The sequence below is a fragment of the Hemitrygon akajei genome, chromosome 1 (assembly GCF_048418815.1).
Source record: "Hemitrygon akajei chromosome 1, sHemAka1.3, whole genome shotgun sequence".
NCBI lineage: Eukaryota > Metazoa > Chordata > Chondrichthyes > Myliobatiformes > Dasyatidae > Hemitrygon > Hemitrygon akajei.
The window spans coordinates 108,036,445-108,054,629 of record NC_133124.1 but is presented as its reverse complement, the minus strand read 5'-3'; the positions used below and the strand labels follow the sequence as shown (position 1 = coordinate 108,054,629).

Below are 18,185 nucleotides of genomic sequence, written 5' to 3'. Positions count from 1 at the left end.
CATTTCACTGAGTTTTGATGTTTCAATATACATGTGACAAGTAAAAGTAATCTTTAATCTTTATGAACAATGAGCAGAAGTAGGCTAAGTTTGGTCCAGTACATGCGTACATCAGAAATGGGAGCAGGCATAGGTCATTTGGACCTTTGAACCCGCTGCACTTTTCTTCAGGATCATTGCAGATGGACACCATTTTCCCTGCACTACCCTTTGAAGTTGTGACCCCTGTCTTTGATTCCTTTTTCAGGGAAGCACCTTCCCTGCATCCGCTTAATGAATCGTGGAAGCATTTTGAAAGTTTCTATGAGATATCTCATTCCTCAAAACACAAGGGAATACTGTTTCAGTCTGCTCAATCGTTCCTCATATGGCAAAACTTTATTGCATTTCACTATGCCAAATACATCCTTTTTAAAGTAAGGAGACCAAAAACATAGATGATACCCACAGTGGGGTCTCACTGGAGCCCTATATAATTGCATGTAGACACCCTTCATCCTTGTACTCAAATCCTCTCATAACTAAGACCAACTTGTGATTTATCTTCCTAACTATTTGATGCACCTGCATGTTACCCTTCAGTGAATTATACACACCAAAGTCCTTTAGGACAGAATTTACTAACTGAACAAAGTTTACTCTTTTTTTTCAAGCTCTCACTTAATTTGTCTGTATTCACTCTTTACAGCCTTTCCCTTTTCATCATTCCACTTCCTTTTGGTAAAATTACATTTGGTCCCCTTAGCCAAATTTTGACAAAGAAAGTGAACAGCTGGTCACTTCGGTATCCCACTAGTCATAATCTGCAACCTGGAAAAAGATCTGTTTATTCCCAATCTTTGCTTTCTATCCATCAACAAATTCTGAATCCAGGCTAGTGTATGCCATGTGATCCAATCTTGCCCGCCCATCTGTGTGAAACCTTACCAAAACCCTAATGTAAAAACAAATACCGTACTCCCTATCAACTGGATATGGAGTATTTTCTATTCCCCTTGCTGTATTCCACTGCTCTCAAAGAACTCCAAATCGAATTGGCAAACTTAATTTTACTTTTATAGTTCCATGCCAACTGTGTTCAGTCCTTTTGTAGGTATTCTGTTACAATATTCTTTATAGATTTCCTTACTCTGACGTTAAGCTAACAGGTTTGTGGATCTCACTTTTCTCATTTTCTGCCTTTTTAAATAGTGGAGTCACATTTTGCTCTCTTCCAATTCAGAATCTGTGGAATTTCAGGTAACCAGTCTGTTCACTATTCAATAGCCACTTTTCCCGAAAGTGGGTGTCAAGGTAGCGGAGGGTTGATCGCAACACTATTGCAGCACAGGGCATTGTAGTTTGGAGTTCAATCTCCCCCTCCCCTCTCAGGGGTCTCTGTACTTTCTCCTGGTGGAATGTGTGGCTTGACTCCAGGCTGCCTGGTTTCCTCCCAGTCTAAAGATGCAGTGGGTAGGTTAATTGGTCAGTTTAAATCGACCCGTGATTACGTTAAGGTTAAATCGATGTTGTTGTGGGTTGCTGGGCTGGAGGGGTCTATTCCACCCTACGTCTCTTAAGTAAATAAAAATACAATCTGGATTGTATAACATCAAGTCCTTGGAATTTGTCACCTTTCAGTCTTACCAGTCCCTAGTATGTCTTTTTAAAATCAATATTAAGTCCCTCATGCTTGTTAGATCCCTGGTTCTCTGGCAGGTTTTGTTTTGTGAAGGCAGCCACAGAAGTATGGGTTTAATTTCTCTGCCACTTGTTTCTTCCTCATTACAAATTCTTCTGCCGCTGTCTGGCAGGGACTGACATTTCTCTTCACTTGGCTTTTGTCTGAAATCCTGTGTAGAAGCTCTTACAGTCCTTTTTCCTGTTTCCTGCCAGTTTGCTGTCACTGTATCTTTCCATTTGTTACCAATTCTGTGGTCGTCCTTTGCAAAGTTCTAAAACCCTTGCTGTCCTCAGGCTTGTGTGCTGCTGCTTCTGCCCTCTGCAGTCTATCAAATGAATCTCCTTGGCTAAAGAGTTCCACGATTATGATCCAGTGCTGATGACAGAATGGGTAATACATTTCTGAGATTGGATGTGGTTCCTGTCTTACGATCAATGGCATTCCGTTGCATCTGCTTTCCTTATTCCTTATCCTTTTGTAGGTGGAAGCTGCGGATCAGGGAGACCCGGACAAGGAAATCTTAAGACTTTGCTTCAATATATCATGCACGTGAACACACTGCAGCCAGACAGCTGGTGCTGAGGGGAATGAGTTTTTGGTGCTGGATAGGGTGGTATTCGGGTGTGTTGCTTTATCCTAAACGATGTTGAGGTCCTTGAATCATTGGAGCAGCACTTTTTTAACTAGTTTGCAAGTATTCCATGACTTTTATGACTTGTGCTTTGTAGATGGTACAAAACCTTTGGGGAGTTGGGAGAATAATCATTCACTCAAAGATACTCTAGCTCCTGGCCTGCTATCGTCACCACGAGTTTTTCTGGGGTGGTCCAGTTACCTTTCTGATTGCAGTGATCTAGGATGCTGATGCCATTGATTATCAGCTGGAGCTGAATAACAATTTCTAGCTGGAAATTGTCGCCGTTGTACACTTGTAGCATTTCTTGCCGTTTCTGAGCCAAGTCTGTATGATGCTTCGGCTTTCCGTCATGCAGAAATTAATTCTGAGTTCATATTCAGATTCAACACATTACTTTTAATTAGGTAAGCACAGCAGTCAACTTGTCTAGCAAAATTCCACAGAGCGCAGTAAGAAAGATGAAGAAGTTTATTTGTTTCCGGTAATGTAGGTCAAAGGAGAAGTATTAGTTAGACAACAGTTTTTTTTTCAATTATTCTATTAAACTCACTTTCTTAGTCTGAGGGCATGATACTCACTTAGTGGCCACTATTAGGTACACCTGTAAACCTGCTCGTTAATGCAAATATCTAATCAGCCAATCATGTGGCAGCAACTCAATGCTTAAAAGCACGCAGATGTGGTCAAGAAGTTCAGTTGTTCAGACCAAACATCAGAACGGGGAAGAAATGTGATCTAAATGAATGATTGTCAGATGGGGTGGTTTGAGTATTTCAGAATCTGCTGATCTCCTGGGATTTTTACGCACAACAGTCTCTTGAGTTTACAGAGAATGGTGTAAAAAAACAACAAAAAAAAAGCATCCAGTGAGCAGCAATTCTGTAGGTGAAAATGCCTTGTTAATGAGATAGGCCAGACTGGCTCAAGCTGAAAAAGTAACTCAAATAACCACAACAGTGGTGTGCAGAAGAGCATCTCTGAATGCACAACACATCGAACCTTGAAGTGGATGGGCTACAGCAGCAGAAGACCATGAACATAGACTCAGTGGTCACTTTATTAGGTATAGGAGGTACTTAATAAAGCAACCACTTGGTGTATTTGGTACAAACATCTCCGCAGAATAATGATGTGGCTATCTGAATATCCAGGGTTGTTTTCAACCTGACCAGGAGCTGCAGGGTTCTCAATGTCTCTTGGCATTGATAAGATTTCTGCTCCAGACCGAGAAGATTTATGAATTTTATACAAATTGCTACCATCAAATTTTACTTCAGATTTGCAGTGGTTGCATTTAAAAAAAATGTAATTGTCTTTCTATTGAACTTTGTTTGTAACTTGCAGATTTTTCAATGAAAAGGGAGATTGAGAGCTGCTTTAGCTGTACTTTTCATTGGCGTGACGAAGATGAGGAAGGTCAGAAGGTGGCAAATCTTTGGCATGGCAGCCAGGGTTCAAGGCAGGAAATCGATGGGATATGGTAATAAGGTTGTCTATAGCTTCAGCAACACTTAAAAAGTTCCCAAACCATCCAGGGCGAGCGAGGTAGAATATTTCAATGACCTTTATCTTTCACTATATTATTCATTCACTTCAGCACTGATACATTGTGCCGATGGTGCATGTGTGCTTAGCTGAACTCCCTGCTTCTGTCTGGATCGTTACCATGTCTGCGAGGGAGTGAAAGAGATCCTGTGCAGTGAATATAGCAAGTTAGGAGAGAACCTAAACAGCAGGACTTGCAGGGCAGCAATTTCTGTGTTATTCCCTGTGCCACGTCCTGGTGAGTGAGGCAAAGGAAAGATAGCTCAGATGAACGCGTGAGTGAGGAGCTGGTGGAGAGGGCAGGTATCTGAGTTCTTGGATCACTGGGATCTCTTCTGAAGAAGAGGTGACCTATTTATATTTTATTTATTTAGCAATACACCATGCCGTCCCAGCAACCCTGATTAACCCTAACCTAATCTCAGGACAATTTACGACCTATTAGTCCACCTACTATGTCTTTGGACTGTGAGAGGAAATTGAAGCTGCCTCGAGCTGTAATGGCGTCATGCTAGCCGCTACACTACTGTGGCAACGTGTACGAAAGGGATGGGCTGCACCCGAACTGGAGGTGGACAGATATCCTGTTTGGAAAATTTGCTAGGGCTAGTCAGGAGCTTTGAAATCAGAGTTGTGGAGGGTGGGGGGCCCTGTGCAATAGAGTGGCTGATGAGGGCCAAATTTAGTCATCTGCACAAACAGAATCACAATAAAGGGAGAGTAAAGACCCTTTGTTTGAACTGCATTTATTACAATGCAGGAGGCTTGACAGTCAAGAATTTTGAACTCGGCATGGACAGCTCCGAGGGCAGGAATATCAGAGCTATAATGGAAACGTGGCTGAGGAAGGGCAAGACAGCCAGCTCAATGTTCCAGGGTACAGGTGCAACGTCCACGATAAAGGTGCAGGTAAGAAAAGGAGAGTTGACTTCTTAATGAAAGAAGACATAACAAACAGCCCTTAGGAAAGATATTCATGGGGGAATCATATATGTAGAAGTTAGAAACATGAGATAATTGTATTATAGCCCTCCCACCCCAGTATTCATTGAGAATTGGAGGGGCAGATGTGAAGAGAGTGCAGCTGGTTAGGAAGTTAAATTACAGCAGGTATTCACAACCATGGACCCCTACCATTAACCGAGGGGTCCATGAACCCTAGATTGGGAACCCCTGCATTACAGTTATATAAGACATTGGTGAGGCTGCACTTGGAATTTTATGTGCAGCTTAGGTTGTCTTGTTATAGGAAAGACATTAGCACAGTAGAAAGAGTGCAGAAAAGATTAACCAGGATGTTACCTGGATTACAAGGAGAGGTTGTGTAGAGCAGGAGTGTATTCCCTGGAAAGTAGGGTAAGAGGGGTGACATGATATATAAGATCATGAGGGGTGTAGACAGGGTAGATGTATTTAACCTTCTCATGGGAAATGGGTGCTAAAAGCAAGAGGACACAGCTGAAAATTGAGAAGCGAGAGATTCAAAGGGACATTAGGGCAGCTTCTTCAGGTAAAGGGTGATGGTTATTTGGAGAGAGCTGCCTGAAAAAGCAATATTTAAAAGTCATTTAGATAAGTACATGGATAGGAGATGTTTCGAGGTCTATGGGCCAAATGCAGACAGATGGGACCAGCTTGTAGGGCAATCCAGTCAGCTTGGATGAGTTGAGCAGAAAGGCACGTTTACATGCTGTAAGGCTCCGTGACTCTATGACTCTTTAGCAAGATTGAAAATGGCCATCTGTGACAGCTGCTGTTGTATTTCTCTTGCTGCCATGTTGAGGAAATTTCAGCCAGAAAATCATGACTTTATTGCTCATAGCTGTAAAGTGGGGGATACATCAGGAGACCATAAAGATGCTGCAATTGTGATGATCTTCAAGATGATAGACAAATCTAAAATGGGGCTTCCTTGCTGCCTGCTGTGGGGAAACCCTCCTCACCCACCTCTGGTGGCTCAAGGCACAAGCAGCCATGATCCTGACCGTGAAATAATGTCACCAGATCATTACCACCGTATGGCCACGAGGTGGCACTACAGTCTGTGGTTTGAATATGATTCGGCGTTAAATAAGGACACGGGACTTCCACACCACTGAATATGTATTATATTCAGATTTCCACCTCACGGGTTCACAGAAAGTTTGCAATACAGGAGGCCATTTCTCCCATTGTGTTTCTCTTATCACATGAGGAACTACCCAGCCTAATCCCATTTTCCGGTTTTTGACCTATAATTCTGCAACTTTTCATGTATGCATTATGTTTACTATTGTTTACTCTTTTCCATAGATGCTGCCTGGCCTACTGAGTTCCTCCAGCATTTTGAGTGTATTATTTTGATTTCCAGCATCTGCACATTTTCTCTTGTTTGTGATGTACAGTGGCATGCAAAAGTTTGGGTACACCTTGTTGAAATTTCTGTTACTGTGAATAGCTAAGCGAGCAAAAGATGACCTGTTTCCAAAAGGCATAAAGACACATTTCTTTAATATTTTAAGCAAGATTACTATTTCATTTCCATCTTTTACAGTTTCAAAATACTGTAACAGAAAAGGAAAAGGGCCCAAAGCAAAGGTTTGGGCACCCTGCAAGGTCAGTACTTAGTAACACCCCCTTTGGCAAGTATCACAGCTTGTAAACACTTTTTGTAGCCAGCTAAGAGTCTTTCAATTCTTGTTTGGAGGATTTTCACCCATTCTTCCTTGCAAAAGGCTTCTAGTTCTGTGAGATTCTTGGGCCATCTTGCATGCACTGCTCTTTTGAGGTCTATCCACAGATTTTCAATAATGTTTAGGTTGGGGGACTGTGAGGGCCATGGCAAAACCTTCAGCTTGCGCCTCTTGAGGTAGTCTATTGTGGATTTTGAGTTGTGTTTAGGATCATTAGCATGTTGTAGAAGCCATCCTCTTTTCCTCTTCAGCTTTTTTACAGATGGTGTGATGTTTGCTTCCAGAATTTGCTGGTATTTAATTGAATTCATTCTTCCCTCTACCAATGAAATGTTCCCCGTGCCACTGGCTGCAACACAAGCCCAAAGCATGATCGATCCACCCCCATGCTTAACAGCTGGAGAGGTGTTCTTTTCATGAAATTCTGCACCCTTTTTTCTCCAAACATACCTTTGCTCATTGGAAACAAGTCTGCGCCTTTATTCCTTCTACCAGAGTGCATGGCCATACACTTCCCTACACTGTATTCCATCTGCCACTTTGCCATTTTTTCAGACCAATCCAAGTCGTTCTGCGGACTCCCTGCTTCTTCAGCGCTATTTGTCCCTCCGCCTACTTTGTATCGTCTGCAAACTTGGCCACAAAGCTGTCAATCCATCATCCAGATCACTAATGCATGATGAGAAAACTTGATCCAGCACGGAGATTCGTCTCCTTACAGGCCAACACTGACCCTTGGGAACACCACTGGTTACTGGCAACCATCTAGAAAAGAGCCCTTTGTTCTCACTCTTTGCTTTCTGCCAGTCAGCCAACCTTCTATCCATGCTAGTACCTTTCCTGTAATACCATGGACTCCTATCTCATTTGCCTCATGTTTGGCAACTTGTCAAAGGCCTTCCGAAAATCCAATTAAACAACATCTACTGACACTCCTTTGTCTATCCTGCTTGTAAAGAAAACACCCCTGACTTCTGCCTATTTTATCATGTGCTTCCAAGTACCCCGAAACATCATCCTTAATAATTCTTGCTGAAATCTTAATAAACAAGCACTGAAGTCTGGCTAACTAGCCTATAATTTCCTGTCTTTTGCCTCCTTCCCTTCTTAAAAAGTAGAGTAACTTTTGTGATATTCAATGCCACTGGAACCATAGCAACAGACACAAAATGCTGGAGGAACTCGGCAGGTCAGGCAGCATCGATGGAAGTGAACAAACAGTCGATATTTTGGGTTGAGACACTTCCTTAGGACAGGAAAGGAAGGGTGAAAACACAAGAATAAAAGGGCGGGGGAGGGGAAGAAGGTGATAGGTGAAGCCAGGTGGGTGGGAAAGGTTAGAGATTAGAACGGTTAAAGATTAGAAAGGCTGGAGATGAAGGAATCTGATAGAAGAGGAAAGTGGAGAAAGGGAAGGAGGGGCACCAGGGAAATATGATAGGCAGGTGAGAAGAGTTAAGGGGCCAGAGTGGGGTATAGAAGAAGAGGGGAGGGCAAGGGGAAAATTATTTTACCAGAAGGTGAAATCGATATTCATGCCATCCGGTCAGAGGCTACTCAGACGGAAAATGAGTTGTTGAACCTCTGGAACCGTTCCTGACTCTAGAGATTCATGAAAGAGCATTACTCATGCTTTACAATGAATTTAGTGATGTTCCCTCTAAATTCTTTACAGCTACGCAGACCAACCATTACCCTGAGCAGCTTGAAAGCCGTGCGGCACTGTAATAAAACGTTATAGAAAAGGAAGTTCCAGCTGCACAGCAACAAAGGCTATGTGTGTAGGAACATTTCTGCTACTGTGCGGCTGTGTTCCCATGCAGCTTATAGGGAACAGTGCTCTTCAGCTACCTTTCTCCGCACCCTAGGGTGTAGTCCATTCTACTTCATAACTAAATCAGTTTAAGATGGTGCTACTTAAGAACAGTGACAGCTCACTGGCAGTTCCCAAAGCCAAGCATCCCACCCTGAAAAAACTCATTTCAGGGAGGTAGCACCACCACCCCCACCCCCCCGCAACCCCATATCCACCAACCCGCCCCCCCCCCCCCCCCCCGGTCGACCTCCAAAGGCCAAGGGTTTATGTATACAGGACATTTGATTATGAAAGAACACAACAATTTATTTGATCACATATTGAAACTATTTATATACACACACACACACACACAGACATATATATATATTTCTTGTTGAGTGTTTTGTTGACAGTTCAATGCTAATAGCTAAATGCTAATGCAAATAGCTTTTCTATTTCTTTTTCAAACTTTCCTTGAAACTTTCCAAACTTTGTACTGTGATGTGGCTTGCTTGGCAGATTTGAGCATTTTGCCGGCGGTATCAACCTCATAGCAGTCTGTGTCAATGAATTTGTTAATTTTGCAAGACATCAGATTCACAAGTATTTTGTGAGACATTTGACTTCTGAATTCTGTCTTAATGCGACGCACCATGCTGAATGCCCTTTCTACATCACAATTAGAATTTGGCAGCACCAAAAGCAGCTTCATCTACTGGCAGAGCTCTTTGAATCTCAACTGCCCTGTGCTCACAGATTTTACTTTGGACAGCTTCCCCCAGAACTCATCAACTGACAAACTTTTGTACTTTGGCACTGATGCACCATCGATAACTCTCGGAGACGTGAGTCGAGATAGGCTTTTATTAGCTGGAAGAAAGCACCGTCAGCAGCGTCAGCAGCAAGAGACCATCATACAGCATCCTGGAGACTCAAGGAGGAGCAGTGCCTCCGATCGCCTTTATACAGGGGTCTGTGGGAGGAGCCACAGGAGCAGTCAGCAGAGGGGCGTGTCCAGACAGGTATATGTAGTTCACCACAAGAGGTCAGTGGGAGGAGCCACAGGAGCAGTCAGCAGAGGGGCGTGTCCAGACAGGTATATGTAGTTCACCACAGGCACCAGTTCCTCAAGGTTAGTTGAGACATAATCCGGGACTTCCAAGTGGAGCTGTTCTCTTGCATCTGCCTTGATCACATTTGGAAATCTCTCTGCCAAAGTCAAAATCTGCCCTGGATTCACCTCATCTTGGCTCTCTGTATTGACCACTGACAGATTTTTCAAGATTTGGTCTCTCATTGAGAACTACTCCAAGATGTTTTGAAAGCTCCTGACATAGAACACTCTGGCATCTTTGAAGAACTGCTTTGTCTTGTGTGACAACTAGCAGGTTATGCTCAACGATGAAAGATGTAAAGTACACCTCAGCTCTAGTGACCTTCTCTGTCAGACTTTGGTTTTCTGCTGAAAAGAACTGTGAAGTACTTAAGCAGCCTTCCCTGCACTTAGCCTCCCTAATATGTTGTGGTCCCCAGAAGAAATAAAAGCATAAAGTGTATCCTTATTATATTGTCTTATGCAGAAAATGTGACATGAAAACATATGCTTATATTATATTATCATGGAGTTTATTTTATTCTATTACAACTTTAAGCAAGTCTACAGGGAGTTTGGCCTCATCATGTAGGACATCAATAGAGTAGCTCCTTAGCAGCTCGCCAGTTAGTTTAAATAACGTTAGCTATGATAATGAACAAATGACACCTGTTAAGCTCACCTCAACATGTCTTCTACAGTCATTTAACCCACCATGGGCAACAGAAAAGTCACTGTTGCAAACAGTGCAGCGAGCAACACTGTCATTATTTTTGACCCCTATTAGGCAAGGATACTCTTTAGTGTAGTCTGGGGTGAAGTACGTTTTATATTTTCTTTTTTTCCAACACTCTGCCATGGTGCTGCAGGACACTAAACTGAACTGATGGACAATGAAAGAGAGAGAGGTCGACTGTAAAGCCCGCCCACAGAGAAAACTGATAGGTCTACTTAGCACAAAGAGAGACCAATCAGGATTCATTCATTCATTCATTCATTCATTCTCTCTCTCTCTCTCTTTCCCTCCCCCTCTCTCTCCCTCCCTCCCTTCCCTCCTCCCCCCACCCCGCTCGCTTGCTCTCAAAAAAATTGATTTCCGGGATATAGTCTATCATTTGTGGGTGTCAGGGAGCCGCTATCAATATGCAGGAGACTTCTGGGAGAGGTGAGATGTCTGCAAAGCAGGAAATACAACTAAATATTTTATTAATAACACTTTTTCTGTATAAAACTATAGTAGACGATACACTGAAGAGGAGAGCGAAGGTGAGGCTGACTCAAGGGTCAAGGCATGCGGTTTCGAGGAGAAGTGGTTGGAGTGAGGTTCAGACATGCTCGAGATGAAGAAGCAGAGAAGAGTTGGTGTGGAGGAGTTTTGGATCTTGTCCACTTAAGCTGAGAGTGAGGTTTGATTGATCTAGTGCCAGACCGATCTGGAAGGGTCGGGTACGGGCTGCAACGTGGTGGCAGGGTCCAGGCCCAGAGCGTATTGATGCGACAGGGCCTGGGTCTTACAGCGAGGAACGATCCGATGTATGTATGATTTAAATGGGTGATCAGATGGATTGAAAAGGCAGGGTGTTGGGCCTGGAGGCGAAGGTCGGGTTGGTTCTGCTTTCTGCTCCGCAATATTTGCTCAACTCTTTGTGGCACCGAGGCTGAGGCTGTGGGTTCCAGGGCTCGTGTCTGCAAGCCCCAGGATGTTTTGCTCCACTGTCTGATGAACTAAGGCTGAGGCCGCTCCGGGCCTGGTGTCTACCGGCTCACCTTCATTCTGAATGCTGTAGCTTGCTCTTACTGCTTGCATGTTTTGTATTTTTGCTTCTTTTTGGTTGTTTGTTGGTCTATTTTTAAATGGGTTATTTTGGGTTTCTTGTTTTGTTGCTGCCTGTAAGGGGACGAATCTCGAGGTTGTATGATGCACACATACTTTGATAATAAATATACTTTCAAATTTGAAGTGGCCTACCCTGCCCATAATCTCATAAATCTCTCCTGCACCCTCTCCAGTGTAGAAAGCAACCACAGAAGAGGTAAAACAATATGCCTTCTGAAATGGCTCAGGCCTTTACAGTGTAATCCCATTATTTTATTGATATCTGTACTTATGTTTAAATCAATAATACTGTATATTTACAAAGTCACATGACAATAGCCTACTCCTGCTTCTATTCCTTATGTTCTTAATGTTTTTCTTCCTGTCCAGCCGGAGTGCAACCTGAGGACTCAAAGGCACTGGTACTGGCGAAGTTCATAGCAGACAGCGAGGGGATGGAGCTGACTGGTGTGTACGCACATTGTGGGAATTCTTATGAAGCGACTGGAGTTGAGGAGATCCAGGCTGTGGCACAGGAAACCACGAGTGCCACTTTGAAGTTTGTGGAGAAGTATGAATATTTGCTTTATCTAATAATTTGCCTTGCGTTTTGGCGATCTTGGAGGAAGAAAAGCAAAGGAGAATGCATCTGTTTATCCAAGAGGTTATCAGTAGCTAATTGGCTGCACTCTCTCCTAGTCAAATGATTATGGGTTTAATGTTACTGCAGAGACAAGCATGATATTTAGGCTAATGCACTTGTGATATAATGAGGGGATGCTGAATTGTTGTATGAAATGGTAGCCCCCTCCCTGAACTAACATAATCCTTTGACACCATTTTGAAGAAGATGGGAGTATTAACCTGGGGTGCTAGTGAATATTGATCTATCAATAAACTACAACAATAATAATTTCCTCATCATCACATTGCACAAAAGAAACACTATATTTGCTACTTTCCAACAGTGACTGCATTTCAGTAGTACATCATTGGATGAAATGTGTTTTGGGGCATTCTGAAATTTGATAGTATCTTTATCAATGTCACACACAAAGGATTAGGTTCAGAGCCAGTTAAAGGCCTTGTGCCGTAATCTTAGTCTTGACGTACTGATAAAAGACTCTATCTACCATTGTGACAGAAGTCATTTCCAAATCTCCAAGGAAGTTTGAGCAGGACAAACTATAAAATCAGAAATATGCAAAATTAGGACAGATTTTCAAGGATGTTGGTCATAGATCTCCTCTTGGTGCTTCAGATGGTCTTGCATTGATAGCTTTTTATACTCCTTTTAGAACTGTGTGAATTAGGGCCATCACATGGCACTGGCAGGTTTTTAACTCCTCGTTTAAGTGGTCATTCTTTAGTGTGGAAATCGAGACAATGGATGCCTGGAGGGCTATTTGACACCATAAATAATAACAACTTGAATTCTTGTTTTGTTCTTGTTCAATGTCCACAAACACAGATTTTTGAACTTTGCTATTAGGATAAGAGTTGAAATTGAAGGTAAGGGGATATAAAGAGCTAAAGGCTTTTCTTCTGTGGGAACTCTTTCGATGTAATTTAGTTAATGTCTCCCTTCACTGACCCAGCCTGAAGGATAGAGCTCCAGCTTTGTGCCATGGAGACATTTGAGACATTTTAAGAAAAGCTTCTAGTAATAACACATCCTTTGAACCCAACCCTATCAAACAGTAGGGAGGTGGGGGAGCGGAAAAGTTATTAAGGGATGTTGAAGACTAGTAAAAACGGCTTGTAGCAGCCCTGGTAGATAATGGCTGCTTCCATAACATGAATTGTCAAGTGTTTAACGGGTCTTTGTGACACTTTCCTTTTGCCCCTTCTCCCACCCCTGCCTTCAGGGCTCTCACGTGTAATCTTTTTATAATCGCATGCAGATACTACAACCTTTAATTATTCTGCTTTTGATGTTGAAAGTTCAGTTACTACAGGCTTCAAGCAGGAGGCACAGTCATGACTCAACACTGCTATTAGCTGTCATTGTTTGAAATTTTATAAATTCTGTATTGCCAGCAGATGATCAGGGGAAATCAGAAAATATGCCTTTGTAAAGAACACCTTAATAAGGAGCACAGGCCAGCAAGACTATTTTAGATCATCTTAAATCACAAGATCATGAAATAATTTTGGTTGTGAGAGGACATAATTCAGTTTTACAGAGAAATTCTTCTCATTCCCATTCCCGTTGTATTATGTCCCTTAGATGGACTCTTGCCTCCAGTACAATTGGACAACCCAATCTTATCTCTGTTACTCTACATAAAAAAACTATTTCCTACTGTTAATCCTAAAAATACATTTAATGAATATGTCCAGCATTGATATACATTCACCATTTTCTAGATACACGTTTTCCATTCACTTAATTTCCTGTATTTCTCACTTTAAAATGAGGTTCCTGACAATTTGTTTCCAGAACATTAATCATAATTTTTTTCCAGGGCTGCGGATAAAACATACATGTTTCCAAATATTGCCTCAAAACCTTCTAAAACTTGCTAACATGTGAAATAAACAACATTTAGGATACTTAATTACTTCAATCATACAAAAGCCTGAACTCCAAGACATTGTTGATTCATTCGTCAGAGCACACGAGAGGAAAAGCCTTATGCTCAATATCCGCATGATCAACGTTACAAACCGACCTTCCTCTACTACACCATACTGTCCTCCATCAATAAAGATTCATGAACCACTCCCCAAAGTTTGGGAGCCACCACAATGGTTATTTGTCAGCCTTTGAGTATTCTATTGTATTTCTTTGTTTTACTCTGAATTCCAGCAAGAAAATCAACCTCAAGGTAGCATATGGTGACATATATGCACTTTGCTAATAAAATTAATTTGAACTTTGAACCTTTTAGGTAGAGTTGATGATGAAATTCACTGTCTTCAATAAACCAGCAAGGACATTAGCTGATGGAAGCAAAATATATCTGATGATTACGTACACAACGCTGGAAGAACTCAGCATGTCAGGCAGCATCCGTGAGAAAAGAGTAGCCAACATTTCGGGCTGAGACCCTTCATCAGTATGAGTATTTGCTTTATCTAATAATTTGCCTTGCGTTTTGGCGATCTTGGAGGAAGAAAAGCAAAGAAGAATGCATCTGTTTATCCAAGAGGTTATCAGTAGCTATAATTGGCTACTCTTTTCTCACGGATGCTGCCTGACCTGCTGAGTTCTTCCAGCGTTGTGTATGTATTCTTTGATCCACAGCATCTGCAGTTGTACTGTTGTGTTTTTTATATCTGATGATTAATACCCTGATGTGCTCCAAAACCTGTGGTCTATCAGGCAGCAGTTCCAATGTTGCCTCTGCAAAATGCATCAAATTCTCTAGATGGATAAGAGGGTCAGCATGATCTCACAGAATAACACTGCCAACACTCAGGCCCTCAATACATTCTGCTGGCATACCCAACAAGAGACTGCTGAAATAGATACTCTGTTCCAAGCTCTGAATTGGAGGAGATAATCAGGTGGTCAGAGAAAAAAATTCAAGGATGTGCTCGAAGCTTCCTGAAAGAAATGCAACATCCCTACAGTTGTTCCAGGGATTGTATCTCATCCCATTTTGCAATGCCTTCTTGGGAATTATCTGTGGATTTGCTTCTAGCCCTTATTCTTAATCCTTCTCAACCACACCGGCACAGCAGTCAGTGTTGCTACCTCCCAGCTCTGGGGATTGACCCTGACCTTGTGGACTGTCTGTGTTCAACCCGTGACTTTGTGTTTCCAATGAGCGCTCTTGTTTCCTATCGCATATCAAAGATAGATTAATTGGCTGCTGTATATTACCCCTTGGTGTAGGTAGGTGTGAGAAAGGATGACAGAGAAATAAGAAGAGGGTATTGGGACTGATGGGATTTCTCTGCTGGATACAGCATGAACCTGATTGGCCAAGTGGTCTCCTTCTGTCAAGTAAGATTGACAGATGTGTGACACGTATGTTATCAATATCTTCTCCAGCATCTGGTTGAATCTCATTATTACCTTTATGCTTTCAGACTGCTTATCCAACACCCATTCAATATTTCAAATGGTTAAGAACGGAAATGACCAAAGTTCTTGTCAAAAACTCTGTAACCTCAACAATTCACTGCCATTCCTGTCCCTTTATTATTAGGTTGAATTGGACAGCATGAGCTTAAATTTCTCTTTGACTGCAAAGTAAAGAAATACATTGGCCCTATTCTTCATTATTAAGGCTTCTTGCTTTCATCTGTGCTCTTAACACTAGAATATCGACCTCCTCCTTTCTCAATCCAATTATTTCTCCCCCTTCTTTTCCAGTCCTGATGAAGTGCCTTGGCCTGAAACATTGACTGTTTATTCCTCTCTATTAATGCTGCCTGACCTGCTGAGTTCCATCAGCATTTTGTGTGTATTACTATGGATCTCCTCAAGCTAAAATGAAAAGAAAACATATTTATATTTAATATAATCACTAACCATCTTTTTAGTAATATTTTCCAGCACCCCATGCATCCTTCAGGGCCAGAGCTTAGCTTAAAAGATTTAGGTAATCTTTGAATTCTGCTTCAGTACAATTTGTTGCTGTACTTGTGCAATGAACCCTGCTTCAATAAGGACAGCAGAAGCCAATAGAGATATATCTGGAACGGTCAATGTGATGAAGCTGCAACACAGGACCACATGGATATTAAGCAGTAAAAACAGAATGCAATAGACAGAGGTAAGAGACTAATGGATAAGATCAAAGCTCTGATGCCCTACCATATCTATTCCTGAATGTTGTGGAGAATTGTGCAGCCGATGAGAGGAGAAAACTCCAGGAATATCCCACCTCCTCACACCGTAAGGCTTTGAATCTATCCATAAAGTGCAAGTCAGAAGAATGATGGATGTCCCTGAATTGCCTGGAAGAGTAAAGCTTGAAAAGCATCAAGAAACCCGACACCATCAAGAACAAATTAGTCCACTTGATTGACACCCCCATTTATTCATTCCCTCCCCCACTGGTGCACAGTGGCTGTAGTGTACAGCGCCTACAAAATACTTCACAGGTCTTCACAACAGCACTTACATAAATTCTATCTCCAAGAAAGTACAAAGGCTGCAGTCACAGGGGAACACTGAAAAGTACAGCACAGAGACTGGCCCTTCGGCCCATCTTTGTGCCGAACCATTTAAACTGCCTATTCCCATTGACCTGCACCTGGACCATAGCCCTCCACACTCCTACCATCCATGTACCTGTCCAAACTTCTCTTAAGCGTTGAAATCAAGCTCACATCCAGCCCTTGTGCTGGCAGCTTGTTCCACACTCTCGCAACCCTCTAAATGAAGAAGTTTTCCCTTGTGTTCCCCTTAAACTTTTCACCTATCACCTCTTGCAGGTCCCCCTCCAAGATGTACACTACACTGACTTGGAAATCTATCACTCTTCCTCCTTTGTTGCTGAATTGAAACTATCCCATTAACGACACTGTGGACTACAGCAGTTCAAGAATGTGACTCATCACCATCGTCTCAAGGATAACTAGTGATGAGCAATAACCACAATGATCCCAAAATCGGAATTTTAAAAAAACATACATTTCCTCCCTTAAAAAGATTCCATAAAGTTTCTTCTTTGTTCTGAAGCATCATAGGTTCTGTTCAAAGGATTTGTAAAGATGCATAGGGTTGCATTGTCACTAAATTAAAAAAAAACACAATTGATAGGTAAAGTTATCTTGTGCAGCAGTGAAATAGGAGACTTTTACACTGCCTAGTTTTGTACTTTAGTACTTTTGAAAGGGAAATCAGGTGGATGTAAACTGAGCTACCAAATAGCTATTGCTTGCATTATGCTGCAATCAATGTGTTACCCAGGTTCAATTTAATTGCAGTTTGGCACTGAGACCTGTAAGTGTTCACTAGGAACTGCAGGGAAAGACAAAAGTTCTCCAAGCATCCATCATTTCACCAATGAGAATGTGCTGTCTATGTCACAATCCTGTGTGAGAAACTACAAATACATTTAAGGTCAAGAACTTTTCTCTCACCCTAGTGTCATTGTTAGTTTACTCATTAAATGAGTCACTGTGCAAACACTTCCAACGAAATTTCCCCTGTCCACAATATGTTGGCCATCAGATCCAGGGCTATCTCTTATTTTAGGAATCATATAGCACAGTTCCATTTTGTTAGTTACAGGAATGAGACATGCTTTTTAAAAATTTGCTGTGTTGGCCGTGATCTGTTTTATAGATGTTGTCTGGTCTGTTCAGTGCAATGGGGGAGGGTTAGCTACGAAGATAAAAGAGGGCTGCAACATCACTGCTTAGAAATAGAGTAAAACAAGTAAATTTATTGTCCAAGTACATATATGGCACCATATACAACCCTAAGATTCATTTTCTTGTGGGCATACTCAATAAATCCCTAGTAGAATAATAGCCAATATAGAATCAATGAAAGGCCATATCAATGTGAGCATTCAACCAGTGTGCAAAAGACAGCAAACTGCAAATACTAAAAGAAAGAAATAATAAATAAACAAACAATAAATATAGAGAATGTGAGATGAAGAGTCCTTGAGAGTGAGTCCTTAGATTGTGGGAACATTTTAATGATGGGGCAAGTGAAGTTGAGTGAAGTTACACCTTTTGGTTTAAGAGCCTGATGGTTGAGGGGTAGTAACCTGGTGTGTGAGTACTGATGCTCCTGTACCTTCTTCCTGATGGCAGCAGCAAGAAGGGAACATGGCCTGCTTGCTTGAGAGTTAAGTCTGCTGAGTCCTTCATAAGATCGTGAAATCTGTAGATCATTAAGTTGATTTAAAAGTACATTGCTTAAAGGGAAATTACATGCTGCAGACTGAAGTATTTTTAGAAGTATTGTACATAGCCTGCAGAACGTCACCGTGGTTCACCAGCGTCATCTTGCATTAAGCAAGATAGTTAATGGTTAGTGGTTTTC

The 18,185-nt window shown here is 41.9% G+C and overlaps 1 protein-coding gene across 2 annotated transcripts in view; it reads left to right on the top strand.

Annotated features, from left to right (window-relative positions):
• Positions 1 to 18,185, top strand: part of LOC140732411 (D-serine dehydratase) — a 50,091-nt gene that overhangs the window by 10,083 nt on the left and 21,823 nt on the right. For both annotated transcript variants that reach the window (XM_073055068.1, XM_073055149.1), the window contains exon 4: positions 11,615 to 11,795. In XM_073055068.1, the coding sequence (XP_072911169.1) occupies positions 11,615 to 11,795 (181 nt within the window). The remainder of the gene's footprint in view (positions 1 to 11,614; positions 11,796 to 18,185) is intronic.